The following is an 18,721-nucleotide window of genomic DNA, read 5'->3' as shown; positions in this document are numbered from 1 at the left end:
TCTCTAAAGCAATGAGATGGAGAGAGAAGCCTGAGAGGATAAAGCTCCCTGCCTGGGTCCTCTCCCCTCTTCTGGGGCAGGAATTGTCCCCAGGTGTTTGCTCTGCTCTCTCTGGAGCATTACATTAGCCCCACAAGGTAGAATCGACTGGGATGATGAGAGACGCCACTCACAGAAAAGACGTGCCTTGCCCAAGGTCACACAGCTGGCAAAGTGGCCACGTCAAAGGCAAACTGAAGCACTCCAGGTCCCATGTCTCTGTGGTCCCCACGACAGAAACATCCTGGGGAGGGTGTAGAGGGTGGGAGAAGGGCTGCCGTCGGCACCTGGGCATGTGGTCTATGCCTGCCTCCACCCTCTGGTGGGTTGGGAAATGATGGATGCCAAGGCAGAATCAGGGGGTCAAGGGAAAAAGACTGGAATCTGGACAGATGCCAAGAGCTCCAAGCATCTGGACTTGGATCAAGTTAGAGCTCTAGAGACAGAAGGGCCTGGGTTTAAACCCCAGCTCCTCTATTTATTAGCTGTGTGACTTCAAGCAAGTGACTCTACCTCTCTGAGCCTGCTCTATAAAGTGGGGTTAAAAATGCCCACCTCAAAGGTTGGTGGGGTGGGCCCAGTAGGATCGTGCTTGGTACACAGTAGATGTTCCAAAAGTCATAGCTGTTATCCCTGGGGTTCCTACCCAGCTGGACTATGGCAACCCTCGCCAGCCTCCTGCCTCAAGCAACCGTGCCTAAGGAGACAGCATCCGTGGCTGGGAAACGTGCCCCCAGACCACTGTGCTTATCATCAACATACTCATAGCTCAGGAAATGTCCAGAAAGTTCTGTCTAGAGGAAACAAAAGCTGGGCCCACATCTTCCAATGGCAGGGATGCTAAAAGGCAGGACAAGGAAAGAACGCTGGTCCCACTGCCCCCAGGGATGGAGCAAAGGCAAGGTCTTTGGTGCAGGAGGTGCGAGCAGCCTGCAGACCCAGGACAGAGGCCTGGGCTGTGCTGGGGGCAGGGGTGCGTCAAAGCCAGTGGCAGGAGGCAGCGTCGGGTCAGAGTGAGAGCCCAGGCTATGGCGCTGCGCAGCCAGCCGGGCCAGGTGCTGCCCAGCCTCCTCCACACGATAGCCAGAGCAATCCCTTTAGGTGTAAGGCACATCACGTGTGGCTCCTCATCTCCAAGTAGAAACTCAAGTCATGATCGTGATCTGCCCCCTCCCCTCAACCCCACCCACTCTGCGCCAGCCGTTCTGGCCCCTCTTCATCGCGAGACAGCCCTCCAGGCTGGGGTACTGTCTGTGGAACACGCTTCCCTCGCTTCCTTCCTGCTCAAATATCCCCACTCCAGAAGCCTCCATGACTACCCCATCTAAAACAGCATCCTCTTTGCCCTCACCACGTTTTATTTTTTCTTACGATTTGCCACTCCCTGGCGTTATATTTTGTATCTATTTGTTTTATTATTGACCTTCCCTAATAGGATGGAAGCCCCATGAGGACCAGGGAGGGCTCTGTGCAGTTCACTGCTGTATCTCCAGCCCCTGGGACGGTGTCAGGCACAGCGTAAAGCCAATAAATATTTTTTGGATGAATGAGCAGATGACTGCTTGCATTCTGGCTCCACAATTTTCTAGCAAACACCCATCTCTTAGGATTATTGTTTCCATTAAATAAAATGATACAGGAAGAGTGAACGCAGCTGACATGTAACAGGTGCTCCATCGATGACAACGTGAATCACTGTGATTATCAGCCAGAGTCTCAGGCTGTCGCCTGTTCACTGTGAGGCCTGTGGCAGGCTGATACTCTCTTGGAGTCTCTGTCCAGTGTGGAAGCAGGGGTGCCCACCTCTCATGCAGGGATACCCACCTCCTACACAGAGTTGTCTGATGGATACCCAGGCAGCGCACCTACTGAAGCCCCCAGCAGAGGTTCCGATGATGTTAGACACTTTCCAAGTGGCAGCCATCACCATCCCAGAGAGGTTAAGATTTGGACACAGGCCCACCCGCTTCCGCTTTCTCATTCTGTGATCTTGGAGAAGTGGCGTAATGTTATTGAGCCTCAGTTCTCCTCATCTATAAAATGGGGATAATAATGGCATCCTGAGAACACCATGAGATGTGCAGCTAAAGAGCTTCACAAAACTCTACAGAAATGTGCTGTGACGGGCAGGAGGGCGAGCCACAGACATGCAGGACAGGGCCCGGGGTGAAGGGATAAGGCTTCATGATGCAGAGAGCGAGGCAAGATCAAAAGCTATGCTCGGAAGAAGTGGAATGCCAACCCCGGCTAGGAACCTGCAGAGCAGACACTCCTACCCCTTCCCACTGCCTCTGCCCCCACCTCTCCTCAGGGTCTCAGGGGGACCTCTTCCGACCAGCCCTGGAGGGGGAGTTTTCAAGGCAGGCGGGTGACAGCCACAGGACCCCAGCAGCAGAGGTGCCTTCTGCCTCAGGCTATCTCCTGCCCCACCAGGAATATATGGTTTCCCCTACGAAGACACTTAGGTTGGAGGCCATGGAGAGGGGAAAAACAGAAACAGTCCCCCCACTCTAAGCCTGACTGCTCACACAGCCCCAATCTCAGGGCAGAGGACTCACTAACCTTCAATCTGCCTCAATCCCGAGACTAACCTGGCCTCTCCCTGACATCCTGGGACAGGCCCTGGGAAATAAGACCTTGAAGGATGGGTTCTTGGAAGGTAACATCACCAGATTCCTCAAACTCCAGCCCCTGGGAGTTTGAGGAGAGACACGCCAGGTCCCAAACTGACCTAGATCCTCCCACCATATTCCCTTGTTCGACCTGTGCCTGGCAAAACACTGATGGGGAAGACACAAGTGATTCAATCAATTAATCCCTAGACTCGAGCTCTGAGAGGCATGATTTCTTGTCTGTTTTATTCTTTGATGAATTTCCAGTACCTAGAAGAGTGCCCAGCACTTACTAAGTGTCTAAGAAATATATATTGAATGGATGAATCCATCAATAAATGAGTGAATGAAGCAATGAATCAATGAATTACTAGAAGTGAAGTTCCCTGAGGGCCAGGATTTTTTTCCACGTTCTTTGATAAATCCCCAGGGTCTGGAATCGAGCCTTGGCACATGAGAGGTATGAGTAAATGCATATGAACAAATGACTGAAGCGGCCACTGAATCAATGACCCATTAGAATGGAATCTTCCTGAAAGCAAGGATTCCCATCTGTTCTAAGGCTGCCTTCTCCGTGCCTGGTGTAGAGTAATGTTGAATTCAAAGAATGAATGAATGAATGAATGTGCAAGGCCCTAGCTCTCCGTGCAAAGACCACAGATCGATCAGAAAGCATGAGACACAGAGGCCACCCTGCCCCCGCCCTGCCACCAGCCACCACTCGCCTCATGGTTTTTTAAATAATTTGTCTGTTGTTTTTAATTGTTGAGGCAGTAATACTTGGTTCATGAAACTGCAATATACAGAGAGGTGAAATAAATAGCTTATATATATATAATATATATAATATAGCTGGTTTTAAAATATTCCCTTATCATTGGTGTACTAGGTCACGTGAGTCACGGAAGGTCGATAGCAGCATCCTCCAGAACTGCGAGCAAGGCAGGGTCACCATGATTGGACGAGGCGTCTGTCGTCGGGAGGTCGAGGCGCGGAGAATTCCCAGGGGCACGCCTTCCCTGCGCGGTGTCTGGGGCAGCTTGCAGCGGACAATAAATAAATGACTGCAAACCAGAGAGCGATTTTTGTTGGAGTTTGGGGCAGGGATAGAGGATTGGGAAAGTTCGGGGGAGTTTGTTGGTGGGCAGAGTACTACTTTCTCTTTGTTTTTCTTTTTGTTTTTTTTCCTTTCAGAACCTTTGGGAAAAAGGACTTTGGTTTCTCGAAGTGTCGGTTTCCTCATTCAAGTCCTCCTCTGGGGACGAGTTTAGAGTTGTCTGTTCCTAGAGAGAGACAAGCACCTGTGGGTTGACTACAGTCCCTTTGCATGAGTCTTTTGTCATCGGGGGGTTTCAAGTCAACAATAAAATCCTTATCACCCCTCCCCCCAAGAGTTTTGGTTCAGTTTTTGTCTTCTTTTAAACACAATGTACAAAAATAGAGCTTCTTCCTTATTTTTCATGTAAAAATATTCCTCTGATGCAGTTCTCTGGGAGTGTGAGTGTGGCCAGGGCGACCTGAGGGGCCGCGGCGGGGTGGCCTAGGCGGGGTGTGTGGGCCGGATCCGACGGGACCTCTTGGTCACCGTCGTGTACTTGAAGGGCTTCTGAAGCTCCGGCTGCCCCTTGGGGTAGCGCTTCATGAAATGCACGTCCTGCTGGTTCTCCCGGGTCTTGGGACCCTTCCGCGGCCGCCCCTTCTTGGTGAAGCCCACGTACCAGCCGGAGTACTTCGCCGACATCAGGGCTGTGTAGTTGTTCTCCAGAACCTTCTCGATGAACACACACTCCTTGCTGGTGCCATCGGGCTGCAGGGGAGAGAGGGGGAGTATTCAAGAAAAAAAATGACTCAGTGATGCTCGCTAAAGCACAGTGAGCAAGGTTTTTTTCAGGACCATTGCGATCGTTGTAGGGACAACTGTAAGGAGGTTTTGCAGAGGGGGAGAGAGATTGAGCTCAACTCTGAATACAGCACAGGCAGGTGGGGGTTTATAACCAAGGAGTAGAGTGGAAAATGACTAAGAGAAAACATCGAGGGTGTGGGGGATTCTGGCTAAAGCCACCTAACAGGGTTTTTGCTGAGGACAGGCCAGGGTGACCAGACATCACCTGGGTGATGGAGGAGGATGAGGACCCTGATCATATATCAAGAGTGAGGGGTTCTTGCTAAAATGACTTATCAGGGCTCTTGCTAAAACTGGATTTTACAAAGAAGTGCACAGATGGGCCTAAGAGAAGGTTCAAGAGCCTGACTCTAGTTTGGCCAAGTGAAGACTCTTTGTTAGGAGGAGAGAAAGGGGACAGTAGGTACAAGGGGCATGGGCAGGAGGCTGTGGCTGGGGCAGCACAGGACAGACAGCCTTCACTTCCTGGATGTGTGGAGTAAACTTTTGTTACTGACTCCTGCATCTTTCCCCCACCCTCCAATTAGGTAACAGACTCCCACTGTCATTCAGAAATCTATTCCTGGCTGGGCGCGGTGGCTCACGCCTGTAATCCCAGCACTTTGGGAGGCCAAGGTGGGTGGATCACCTGAGGTCGGGAGTTTGAGACCAGCCTGACCAACATGAAGAAATCCTGTCTCTACTAAAAATACAAAAATTAGCTGGGCGTGGTGGTGCATGCCTGTAATCCCAGCTACTCGGGAGGCTGAGGCAGGAGAATCTCTTGAACCCGGGAGGCGGAGGTTGTGGTGAGCTGAGATCGCGCCATTGCACTCCAGCCTAGGCAATAAGAGCGAAACTCCATCTCCAAAAAAAAAAAAAAAGAAAGAAAGAAATCTATTCCTTCTTCCCCACTCTCCACCCTCATAGCCCAGGGGCTCCACCTCATCCCTACCAGAGCAATATATCCAGACACTATTTTCCCTTTGGCCTCAGTGATTGGCTCATAGGTGAGCAAGTGACCCAAGCCATCCAGTCAGAGTGTTCCTTGAGACCTTTTCTAGGCAACCCCAAACACAGGTGGATTTAAGCTGGGGGAGTTTGTAAGGCTGAAGCAGAGGCAGCCACTTTATCACCATGGGGGGAGATCCTGTCTGACAGTGAAGCCAGCACAGATAAAGCAAAGCCAAGGAGGGGAGAAGGAGAGAAACTACATACTGGTCATATCATTTGGGCTCTAGATCCAGCCACGTCTGAAGCTCAAGTTACCTCACGGTTATGTGAGCCAATAATGGCTCGTTTCCTTTAAACCAGGTGATGATACTGTGTTCTATCGCGTACAACAGAAATGAGTCCTGATAGATTTGCATAAAACCCGACATTAAATCAGCAACTCAGCTGTAACTCAGCTCCACTGTGATCTAGTTAAATATAAATTACACGTCATGTGGGATGTGGTGCATGTTAATAGTTGGTATGAAGTAAGGTGGGGGCCTCCAATAACAAGAGATTTCACATGGTCAAACTCCAAACTGTGCCATCGGTTGTGGGATCTCAGGCTCCTGGGCTGATGTGTGAAATCCCTTGGGAGCCTGGGTACGCTGGGCAAGGAGCACTAGATCTGGAGTCAGAAAACAAATGACCTCTAACACTTCCCTTGTGTAACCTCAGGCCAGTCAGTCCCACTCTGTAAACCTCAAATTCCTCACCTACCTAATGGGAACAATGACTTCTGCATCATAGAGACCCTGTAGGAGTGATGCTTATAAATGAATCTGACACACAGTAGTAGCTTGCTAGATTATTCCTGAAGGGCAGCTGCTCCTGACAGGGCGCTCTTGGATCTGATCTGGACAGGGGGTGGTGGGGAGGCAGGGTTTTAGTCTCCTCTCTGAGGCAGCCGAATTGTTCGATGGGGAAGAGTGGGAAACACACAAAGTTGGAAGGCCTGAATTAGCAGCACTCGAGTTTCCAACTAACATCTCCAAATTTAGGCCGGGCCCACTCCTCGTTACGGACGGATGCCCAGCCAAGCTGGAAGCCCAGCGGTCTGGCTGTGTGTGGAGACTGAGGTGCAAGTTTCAGCCTTTTGTTTGAAGTGGAAAACAGGCTGGAGCTTCCAGGAACGTTCACCTTTGAGCAGAGGGCAAGCTTGGGCCCTCCAGACAAAGTGCTGAACTTTGCAGAAGGTACAGGCAGGGTAAGAAAACACTCTGGAGGATGAGATCTTTCGAGGAGGCTGCAGAACAGGCAGGGGCAGGCCTGGGACACAAACGTGGAACCCAGAGGACAGTATGGGTGGCGTGAGCAGCAAAGATCTATTGTGAGGAAAGCCAGGGTAAGCGTGCAAGGCAGGTGGAGAGGAGTAGTCCCTGGGCTATGGGTACCCCATGGAAAATTCTGGATGCTGCCTGTCCAACCTGAATCCAGGTTCTTTGCCTGGTCTCAACCAAACAGTAGGAACAAACAGACCAAAGGCTACACCATGATGTTTCCCCATCCTAGAATACCTGCCACTGCCTGGAAAATGGCTTTCATCCCTCCAGGCTCAGCTCAAAAACTGCCTCCTCTGGGAAGCCTTCTAGGACTGCCCTTTATCTCCCTGGGCAATTCCTCTTCCTCATTCAAGACTCCATTCAAGTGTCAAGTCTTACTGGGCTCACGTACTCCATCTTCTGAACCCTATTCCTTCTCCCCACACCCCAACAGAGAAATTCCATATCTGCCCGCCTCCGCATTAGCCCAAGTGCCTGCTGAGGTCAGGGCTGCTTCTCAGTTCCCCTGTTGCTGAGCACAGGCCTTAGCTCAAGACAGAGGTGCCCCGAGCATTTGGGGTTGAACGCATTTTCATGAGGATGGAAACCGTGGGATGATACATGAAAGGGGTTTCCTTCTGAAGAAGATAGACTCTCCCTCCTGGATCTGTTATAAATGTCCCACAGACAATCATAAGCTATGAGAGGTCCCTCCTGGGACACACTGATTAGGGAGACAAAGCAAGCTGAGCCCTAGAAATTGTCTAGCCCACTTGGTCTCCCTACTCATTCATTAACCATTTATTGATTGCCAACTACAGGCCAAACACTGCTACTTCCATTACTGCATTTCATCCTCTTCTTCGACTCTGCTTGGTAGAAGAAAGCAGAGCTCAGAAGCAAATTGGTTTGCCCAAGGTCATGGAGCTTGTAAGTGGCAGAGCTGGGATTTGAACTTGCCCTAGCCACTGCAGCTCACTTCTCCTCTGCCCAGTTCCGGAGAGGTCCACAAGGGGAAAGGGTGGGGAGGAGCAGGTGCTGCCCATCAAAACATCTCACCTCCCCCAGGCCTACATAGCCACCATTGGCACAAAGCGAGGTTTTGGATGTACAAGGAGCTACCCAGTGCCAGACACACAGGCTCAGTGCATGCCTGGGTTCACTTAAAAGGGTTGAATGGCTTTGGCTGAAATTCACAAATCTTGGGAACCAGCCTGGGGCTATGATGATCACAAGCTCCCCTCCATGACCTCAGGCAAAAATGGATAAGCACCTAACAGCACACTATACCTGGGCTTGACACTTGCCTCTGCCCCTGGCTACCACATGGCTATGACCCTGCTCACCACAGCAGATTCCAAAAACACCTATGCTTGGGCCTGGCCCCCAGAAACTCTGACACGATTAGTTCAGGCAAGGCAGAAGCATCAGTGTGTAGAGAATAAGTGAATATTCCATCCCAGAACCCTGATGATGTAGCAGAACTTGATCTCTTTCCTACTACCACCTCCCACCTCTCGCTTCCCAAACTGCAGCCCTTGTCCTTTGATTTGATCTGAAGATGGAATCCTGATGACCTCCTCTGGCCCCTAGATCCAATCTTACCTGAAACTAGAACTACCCCCTGGACTGCTGTTTGTTGTTGTTGTTGTTGTTGTTGTTGTTGTTGTTTGCTATATAAGCCCCGTATTCCCTTTTTGCTTAAGGCATTTTAGATTAAGTTTCAGCCATTTGCAGCCAAAGTCATCTTAAGGAAGGTGTGCTGGTGGGCAGAGCACTCCCCTGACCTGAGAAGGTCTGTGGCTCTATGTTGCCCCAAAAAGGACTCATCAGTGATTGCAACAGGTGGTGGCAGATGAGAAAAATACAACCTGGGTTGCATCTCCAGAGATGGGAAAAAAAAATGCCTAGCACATCATGCTAGACACTCAACCACTGTTTACAAAATGAAAGGAAGCGCCACCTCCTGGGCCAGGTGACATGGGTTCCAGAGGGGTAGCAAGGAGAAGGGGGGCCGCCTGAGCATGCAGGGGCTGGGACAGAGCTGGCATCTGATTAGTACAATGCAGCAGAAAGAGTAACTCCAGCAAGGGCCTGCAACCTCTGGAAAGCTCTGTCAAGGGCTTGATGCAGGGACCCTTGCTGTGGCCAGAGATGTGCAGGGTTGGCACACAGATGGCCCAAGGAAGCTGCCCCACTGAGCCACTCCAAAGGAGTCGGCACTGGAGCTGAGACCAGGCATTCCCACAGGTGAAGAAGTGACCTGGTGACCCGGCTCCAAAGGGGAAAGGGACTAACACTTAGCAAGTGCCTACTCGCCTACTAAGTGTCTGGATTATCATTCCCATTTTACAGATGAGGACGCTGAGGCTCAGCAAGGCCAGGGGGCTTACACTCCCTTGGGTTGATGTGGATAATTCAGGCTGTAGCTTAAGAGTCAATCCACAGACAGCAGGAAACATGTTTCTAATTCTTTGGTGCCTTCAGAGCCCTTTGGCCAGGTACACAGATCTCAAATGAATGGATGCAGAATGGGCCCTCAGGGAGCTCCCAGTGTGACAGAGGATGCAGGCAGGAAGACAAACAGTGATAACCCAGGTCAGCAGACAGGCAGCACAGGGCTGCGGGAGGGCCTGTGGGGCTCCGGGGTGGGTGGGCTGACGGAGGGGTCCGGGAATGACCAGCCAGGACTCAGGGCAAGTGGACAGAGGGAAAGGCAGGCCCGCAGAGGGCCCAAAGACCCGGTCCATGGAACAGTGGTGCTCAGTGCCACGCATCTGGAGCATAAGGAATCCATGTGCCCAGGGAGGCTCCCTGGGGCCTTTGGTGTCCCATAGCAAGGTGGGAGGACCCATGGATGGGTTTGGAGCTGGGTGGGGGTGGAGGGCAGGCCATGTGCTGCCCTCCAATGCCGTATGTGCTCTAGAAAGCCGAAGGTGGACAGCAGGGAAAGGCCTGGAGGTGCAGAAGCCACACACCAGGCGGCTGGGGCAACGATTTCCGGGATGGTAGGAGGCCAGAACAGAGGCCGTGGCAGGGGTTAGGACAGGAGGGGACTCCCAGGACCTGAGGCCCGACTGGGCAGGGAGGCTGTGGCGAGGACCGCAGCCCAGGAGCCAGATTCCCACCTTGGGGGCCAGAGAGTGAGGGGGCGCTGGGCGGGGCAGAGGTCAAGCCTGGACAGGTGGATTTGGGGGCGTCCTCGAGTCCCCCGGGTGGGCCCAGAAGACAGAAGGCTGGCAAGGGATGGGGGCGGGCGTGGAGGCCGGGGCAGGAGCGGGGGAGGCGCCGGGTGCCGGGGCCGGGCCTCCCTCCGCTGCGCCAGGGCGCGCCGCGCCAGCTGAACCGTCACCAATATTAATGACGGGAGAGAGGGCGAGGGGGCAGGAAATCGGAGCCGGCTCCTGTGGAAGCGGTGACTCAGCGGCTAGCCCGCGGGCGGGAGGCGGCCGGCGGCGGGGTGGGGGGGCGGCCCGAGGGGACGGGGCTGCTCTTTTGACCCCCGCGCGGCCCTCCTGGGGTCAGGATGCCGGGAACCGCGCGCAGACGGCGAGGGCGGGCCGCGGCGTGGGCACGGGCACTGGCTGGTGCCGCTGGCCCCTCCTGGGGGAGAAAGAAAAACGAGCCGAAAACTCAAAGCAGGTTGGGCCTGGGAGGCAGCCCAGGCGGGCAGGAGAACAAAGCGCCTGACGCGGGGCTGGGCCGCGCCGCCACAGGAAACGACCGGCCAGGCCAGGGGGACCGGCCAGGCCAGGGGGACCCGGCGCCCGCGCCCCAGTCCGCGGCCCCGGCCCCGACCCCCCTCGCCGGCCGGCCGGCCTTGCAACGGCGGAAAGTGAATCACTAATTAAAACCACTCCTCGGCATCCCGGAGCCGCGCTCTGCGGATTACTATTATTTTGCTGTTTGAGAAGCCTCAGTTGGTGTGGGCAGTGCGGCTGGAATCTTTTCCTTCCAAACCAGGCTTTGAATCCCGCCGAGCTCTAGTGTGGGACCTGGGACAAGTGCCCGGGCGTGGCCGAGCCTCGGCTTCCTCATCTGTGGAATGGGGATGGTAGCCGCGGCAGCCTCCTGGGATTCACCGGGAGCGTTTCAGTTCAGTGCCAGGCAGAAAGTCGGTGCTCAATTAGCGGAGGCTATTATGACTGTAATTATTAACAAAATAATGCAACAATGCCCTGACTGAGATTCCTGGCCTGTTACATCCTCCCCAGCCTCTTGGGTATGGGGGAGGGGGGAGGGATAAGACTTGGAGAATTCAAAAAATCAAAAACATAGCTTCAGCAAGACTGAAGTCATCTCCCCCATCCCCAACAAGATGTAATGAGCCGCAAATAATCAGCCAGGGCATTGCCCCCAAGCACAAGCCCATCCCCCTTGGAATCCAGGCCTACCCTCCACCCCACTCCACCTATCCAGGCAGAACCCCCTCAATCCTGGTTACACAAGCTGGATATGGGAGTCAGTCCCTGCAGAGAGAAGAGGACAGAAAACCTGACCCTACCATAGAGCTCCTGTGGATAACACCTTCCATTCGAACACCCAGAGGAAGCCAGTTCCTGACCTCTGCAAACAAGCGCATCCAGGAAATGAACAGGGGTACTGAGAAGCAGCATCATTGGAGACTCAGATCCCCATACACGTGCGTCTCCCCAACCTGAGGGTCCCCCCGACCTGCACCCTCCCCTGCCTCCGCCCTAATTTGTTACATGCAGCTCTCTTGCCAGTTTCAAAGTAATAAAATCTTCCTGAAATGCTAGAACCATGAGGCCCAGCGCTGACAAGGCGGCCAGGTTCCAGAGGCCACTGCTGCAGGACGGCGCTGTAAGCCCCTGGCGATTGTTAACACGATCGCTGCAGTCACAGCCCTTGGCCTGCTGGTTCCTTGCTCCCAGAGTCAGGGACAGGTAGCCGGGGTGCCCCAGAGCCCCTCAAGGATCCTCCCACTACCAAGCAAGCCAGAGCTCCACACCCAGCAGCAGAAACCAGGGCCCTGTGTGCACCGTAAGTCATAGCCATGGATACCTCAGCCTGGTGAGCTCAAGTGCCCAGGCAGAGAAGTGGGGGATGGGGTGGGGTGAAAGAAAGAGATTACAGTCTCTCTCTCTCTCTCTCTCTCTCTCACACACACACACACACACACACACACACACACACACACACGGCCTGTTTTCTATTTGGGGCTGACAGTGCCATGGACACATTGTTCTAGCTCCCAGAGCTGCCAGAGGGGAAGCCCATGTTCCCAGGAATCCCAAACCATCACTCACCTTCCCCACCAGCTTGCCTTTGCGGTTCATGCACAGGTAGAATTCCGTCTCCTTGCCCTTGATCCGGACTTGACTACCGAAGGTGTCTGTCTCCACTAGGAGCTGGGCTTCGAAAGGCAGAAGGAGAACAAGACACATTTTATTACCAGGGGCAATGGCTTGGTCTAAAGGCTCAGTGACATGGTCCCTGATCCTATCTTTGGTCCCTCACTCCCCCAAAATCAGGCATGGGGAGGCCTAACAAGTCCCACAGGACAGATGCCTAAATAACCACAGAGAAGTCAGAGAAGTAGCAGTCCCTGCCCCTCAGGCGGGGAGATGGAAGCTGCAGATCACCTGTTCCCTTCCCTCCAGCCTCTCTTGGCTCCGCTTGGGATCCAGATGGCTCCAGCCAGAAGGGAGTTCTGCCCTTGTGGCTAAACACCAGTGTGCCCTTCTCCCCATCGTCACCCACCTTCCCTAGCCCCTCAACTCTACTGCACCAAACAGGACAGAGAGCCGTGCAAAAAACCCATTTCCCAAAGCAGGACAGACAGCCATACAAAAAGGCCATTATCCCAAGCAGGACAGGCGGCAGTGCAAATAACTCCATCCCCCAAACCCAAAGCAAGACAGACAATCATAAAAATAACCCCATTCCCCAAATCAGGACAGATGCCATACAAATAACCACAGAGAAGTAGCTAAGGGGACCAAGGGGACAGATAGACACAGATGCAGGCACGTGCACACACACCTCCCCTGCCTTTCAGGACGTCAAGCTATTTCCTCCAAAAGTTAGGTCTATGGCCCCCTCCTGCAAAGCAAACATCTGGAGCCCCTGCTAGTGCCCCCTGGCACCTTTACCCTGGCTATTCATAGCAGGAAGGGCACAGGGAGTGAGATGCGAGCTCCCTGAGAAAGGGTATGCAGGATATTCCACTGCCTTCCATGGAGGCCACCAAAGCTGAAGGGTAATTAACTCCCAGGAGCCCAGAAATTCCAATCAGGACCCAATTCCCCCTGGGATCCCCCCAGGGTGGGAGACCCCATGCTACATCATCCATGCTCCACAGAGCCTCCCTCAGGATGAGGGGTCCAGAGCTGATCCCCCAAAGCCCTGCCTGAACAAGGACATCAAGCAGGCAAAGAGTGACTGTCCCTTGATTAGGTGTGCTGTATCCAAATCGAATTTTCCTCTCCCTCTGCCAGTCCACATTTTTCTCCCCAGTAGGCTGCTGTGTGACTTTGGGTAGGCCACGCGCCCTCTCTTAGCTCTTTCTCCTCTCTGATCTTAAACCCCTGTGCCTGACTCCCCAGTACCACCTGCTTTCTTTGCCTGTGACCGCCCCCCTCCCAATTCATGCACTCTTTCTCCTGACCCCTTGCTTCCTAGCCCCTGCCCCTCCCTCACCCACAAAAGTTTAATTTCAGTGACAAGGGACTTGCTTCTCCATAACAAAAATCATAGCCCCAAATTCCTGAGTACAGTATCCTTGGAGCCACAAAGAGTATACCTCAGTGCCCCTAAAATACACTAGGTATGATTTCAATAAAAAAAATTACAAATATAGACCCTGGTGCCCTGCTGTGAAAATTAAAACCATCTGGAACTTGAGATTTCCAATAATTAATCTAGCCCTCCTTTGACACCACTACTAATTAAAATACGATACCCACCTTTCCAAGAGGGAAAAAAAGAAGAATTTACATAAAATTTAAAGATCTAACAAGAATTTAGTAACTCTACAAACAAGGGGAGGCACATTCTTCCCTCCACCTCCCCCTAGCCCTAGTCAACACTGAGTCAGGGATATTTACCAACGCTGAGATGGCGGTGGGTACAAGCCCCTCATCCTCCCTGTTCCCCTTAAGTCAAACTCCCTGTCATTTCGTCTGTGAACTCCCTCCCCAGGGCCAAACATCACTGCAGCTCTGAAACTTGCTTTCTCCATCTCTTCGCAAAGCTCAGGCCCCACAGCGGGTGAGGAGTTATGGGGGCATCAGGACAATTTCAGGCGCTTCTGATGAGAGGGAAAGGTGAGAGCTTTAGGGTGCACAAATCTGGATATGAATCCATGGCCCCAACCGTATGACCCTGGGCCTCAGTTTCTTCTCCTGTAAAATGGGGGCATAATCTTCCATAGTTATTGTGAGGATTATACAAAATGACGCTGTGAAGAGCTTAGCACTGTGTTCTCAGAGGTCAGGGAGAGAAAACTCAATAAATGTTAATTTTCCTACAAACTGCAAAACCAAACTGTTTTCCCAAAAGAAAAGAAAAACGAAAATATAGTGGAAGGAAATCGGAGGTGTCTGCAAGGGTGGAGGAGCAGCAGAGCTTCCCTCCCCAGGTCTTGAGTTATGACCTGACCTTCCCAGCATCCTTCAGGGCTGCAGGCGTCCCACACTGTACAATGCATCAGAAAATGCCTGGGGCTGGGGCTCACCGGGTCTAGTTTCCTTCTGGCATTGCCATCCTAGGCTGTGTGACCTTGAGCAAGTCATACCCCACTCTGAGCCTCAGTTTCCCTACCTGTGCAAGGGGGAGGGGCTCGACCCTATTCTCCTTCTCCTTGGTAAGATTAGGAAGTGGGGTCTAGCAGAGGGGCAGGGATGGGAGATGCAGGAAGTAGGTAAAGCCACTGAGCTGGGGCCCAGATAACCCCAAGTAGGCCCAAGGGGGAGACTCCCTCTCGGCCCTACCCAGCACATGCCTGGGCCTCTGTCCTCACAACAGTTCCTGCTATGCTCCCCTTAGAGCGCACTGAAACATCCAACCCTATGAGATTGGGTGTCTTTGTCCCCATTCTACAGTGTAGGAAACTTAGATTCAGAGCATCAGCCCGGTAACAGGGGCTGACCTCAGGACTGCCTGCCTCTTTCTACTGGGGCCTGGGCTCCAGGGGAGAGGCCCCCAGCTCTGGAGGGACAGGCCTCCCAGCGCAACCCCCACTCCTCACCAGCCAGCACCACCAAAGGAAGGAAGCCCTGGTCTTGGCCTTTGCCTGAGCTGTCCAAAGGGCCTGGGGCAGAGGTTGCACCTCCACCCCGCCACGAGCCTCACCACCCCACCCCAGCATGGGGAGGGTCTGCGCCTGGCCGTCACGCCAGGGGAGCCAGAAGTCTGTTCTCTCCCCGACCGCAGCATGCGATGGAGTGACCTAGACTCCACTCAGCACATGACATCATGAGGAGGGAGCCGGGCCAGAATTATGTAAAGTCTTTGGGGAGTAATAGCAGCAGCAGTTCTCAGAGAGAGAGAGAGAGAGGGAGAGAGGAAACAAGACAGAGAGAGAGACACCACCCAGGCCAGGTCCTCAGCATCACGCACCCACTCCCATGACCCAAGCCCCCAGGATGCTGCTCTCAAGAGCTGTAAACCTCATCCGGGCTCAGGCACAGCTCCATTCGAGAGGCCTGCACCAGGCCAGGCAGAGGAGCTGATGACATTATCTCACCCTGCTCATCAGACTTCCTCATGGCCCTGGCCGGGCCACTGTCCCCTCCAGCCTGCACGATTCAACAGCCCCCTCCCCTTGCCATTCTCACCCCCATCCACCTCTCCTCCACACCACAGCCAGAGGAATCCTTTCAAAATATAAATTTGCCAGGCGCTGTGGCTCATGCCTGTAATCCTAGCACTTTGGGAGGCCGAGGCGGGTGGATCACCTGAGGTCAGAAGTTCAAACCCAGCCTGGCCAACATGATGAAACCCCATCTCTACCAAAAAAAAAAAAATACAAAAATTAGCCGGTCTTGGTGGTGCACACCTGTAGTCCCAACTACTCGGGAGGCTGAGGCAGGAGAATCACTTGAACCCAGGAGGCAGAGATTGCAGTGAGCAGAGATCATGCCATTGCACTCCAGCCTGGGCGACAGAGTGAGACTCCACCTCAAAAAATAAAATAAAAAATATATCAATTTAATTTTGTCCCTTCTCTGCTAAAGACCTCCTAGGGATCCCCAAGCCACATAGAAGAACATGTAAACTCTTCACTGGGACCCACAAAGGGCACACAGCCTGGCCCCTGTGGGCCAGCCCCGCCTCCCTGCCTTGTTGCTCCCCTCTAGCACACCAAGCATGCTCCTGCCACAGGGCCCCTGCACATGCCGTTCCTCTGCCTGGGGGCTGCTTTGCCCAGAGCTTCCAGAGTGGCTCCTCATCTCCTAGGTTGTGGCACAAATATTGCCCCTCAGAGAGGCCTTCCCAGACCATGATGTCTAATGCTGGCACCACCCTCCCCAGCCCAGCCCTACCCCATCCCCCTGCTCCATTTTCCTGAGAGCTCTTGTCCGAAACTCTTATTTTTATTGTCGGTCTCCACCCAGCAGAAAGTAAGCTCCACAAGGACAAGAACCTGTGTGTCTTATCACCACTCTGACTTCCAGTGCCTATCCCACGCCTGGCTCAGAGTGACTGACCGGCAAGCCAGTTTTAATAAGCTCATCAGCAGCCTTGTGGTGTGGAGATGACTAACACCATTCACTGGCTAATGAAAACGAAATTCAGGGAGGTGAAGTGGCTTGCCTGACTCACATGGCTGGGAAGAGCAGGGTAAGGTCTGAGTCCAGTGTCTGATTTCACAGTCAATGCGCTTCACTACTGTGCACCTTCCTGGTGTGACTCTCGGTGCCACTTGCAGGAACCATGGGTTCCCACCCACCCATCCCCAGCCTCAGGGACACAGCAGAAAACCTTTTCCCTCTCTGGGCCAGATCTAGGTAACCTCTGAGGCCTCTTTCAGTTCTGCCCCACTGGAAAGTATCAGTAACTGACATTTCTTTAGAGTTTATGATGCGCCGGGCATTGTCCTAACTACCTTACATGCATTATCTCATTTAATTCTTACCACCATCCTAGAAGGTTTGAACTATTGTTATTATCCCCAATTTACAGGTGAGAAAACCAAGTCCCACAGTCACACAGTGATAGAGCTGAGATCCCAGCCCAGGCAGTCCGACCCAGAAGTCTTGGGCTTTGCCTGTCTACCCCAGCCCTCACTTCTCAGAGGCCCCAGCCCCTTTCCTGAGGAGCGAGTGAGTGAACAGTGAAGGAGGCAGGAGGATCTTCTCTTTGGCCCCACTTTCTTTGGGCAGCAGTTAGTGGACGGGGATGTCCACCTTCCCTCAGCTCCACTTCCAAATGACTTTGAGGAAGGAGGGAGCCCCTAGGGTCACCCTGAGAAAGATACCTTTGATATCGGGAGAGGGGGAAGCCCTCAGGACCACCCAGGGCTGGGATGCGACCACAGCCAGAGAGAGGCAAGGCAGGTTTCAGAGCTGATCAAGAGGAGAAAAGGCTGCATGAAACAAGAGGAATACAAAAAGGGAAACCCCGGGCCACAGCTGCCCGAGAAGGAGGGCCCACAGAGCCTGTCTCCCCAGGGCTCCACACAGAGCAGGAGCCCAGAGGCCAACCAGGGCTGGGGCCAAGGAGAGTGGTGTAAAGAAAAAGGGCTCAAAGGCTCTGCTCCCTTCTCCAGCATCCAGAGAGGAGAGCAGCAAAGGGGAAAGAGCGCAGGAAGGGAGCTGGAGAGAAAACTTTCTACAAAAAACTCACGTTGTCTCTTCCCACTTTAATACCTGCAGCAAAAATGACTAAATAATGATGGTAACAGTGACTAGTTATCTGAGCATCTACCATGTGTCAGGCAATGTTAAGTGTGAATGTGGGGTGGTGGCTCAAGCCTGAAACCCCAGCACTTTGGGAGGCCAAGGCAGGCAGATCACCTGAGGTCAGGAGTTCGAGACCAGCCTGACCAACGTGGTGAAACCCTGTCTCTAATAAAAATACAAAAATTAGCTGGGTGTGGTGGCGCGTGCCTATAATCCCAGCTACTCGGGAGGCTAAGGCAGGAGAATCACCTGAACCTGGGAGGCGGAGGTTGCAGTGAGCCGAGATTGCACCACTGCACTCCAGCCTGGGCTATAGGGCAAGACTACATCTTTAAAAAAAAAAAAAAAAAAAAAAAGAGTGTGAATGTGGAATATTTCATTTGAGGCCGGGCGCGGTGGCTCAAGCCTGTAATCCCAGCACTTTGGGAGGCCGAGGCGGGTGGATCACGAGGTCAGGAGATCGAGACTATCCTGGCTAACATGGTGAAACCCCGTCTCTACTAAAAATACAAAAAACTAGCTGGGCGTGGTGGCGGGCGCCTGTAGTCTCAGCTACTTGGGAGGCTGAGGTGGGAGAATGGCGTGAACCCGGGAGGCGGAGCTTGCAGTGAGCCGAGATCACGCCACTGCACTCCAGCCTGGGAGACACAGCGAGACTCCGTCTCAAAAAAAAAAAAAATATTTCATTTGATCGTCACAACAGCCCTATGAGATAGGAACCATTACTCCATTTTACAGACGAAGAAACTAAGTCAGTTAAGCAGATAAGTTAAAAGGACCCGATTTGAACGCAGGCAGAGCAAGGCCAGAGCCAGTTTGAGACAGATGGAGATTCCGACCGAGGGACGCAGGCAGTGGGAACAGACATTACGCAGGCTGGTGATGACAGAAAGGGGAAGTGGCATTGACTGATTGATTGATTGCTTGACTAATCCCAGTGTGCTTCCCCAGCCGGGTTTCCCAGAGGGTGATCCGGGGCCTTGCTGTGAAGACTTTGGGTTTGAAGGGTGGGAAGCAGCAGGGAAAGACTCAGAGAGGCAGCCAGAGGCCTGGAGAGAGACACAG

General features: G+C 53.1%; 1 protein-coding gene across 1 annotated transcript in view; it reads right to left on the bottom strand.

Annotated features, from left to right (window-relative positions):
• Positions 1-3,813: 3,813 nt before the first annotated feature.
• FGF18 (fibroblast growth factor 18) overlaps positions 3,814-18,721 on the bottom strand; it is a 37,851-nt gene continuing 22,943 nt past the window's right edge. The window contains exons 4-5 of the mRNA XM_015141412.3: positions 12,059-12,165; positions 3,814-4,458 (exon numbers count right to left, since the gene is read on the bottom strand). Of these exons, the coding sequence (XP_014996898.1) occupies positions 4,192-4,458; positions 12,059-12,165 (374 nt within the window). The 3' untranslated portion in view covers positions 3,814-4,191. The remainder of the gene's footprint in view (positions 4,459-12,058; positions 12,166-18,721) is intronic.

The sequence above is a fragment of the Macaca mulatta genome, chromosome 6 (assembly GCF_049350105.2).
Source record: "Macaca mulatta isolate MMU2019108-1 chromosome 6, T2T-MMU8v2.0, whole genome shotgun sequence".
In the NCBI taxonomy this organism is placed as follows: domain Eukaryota; kingdom Metazoa; phylum Chordata; class Mammalia; order Primates; family Cercopithecidae; genus Macaca; species Macaca mulatta.
This window is presented reverse-complemented; position numbering and strand designations above follow the sequence as displayed.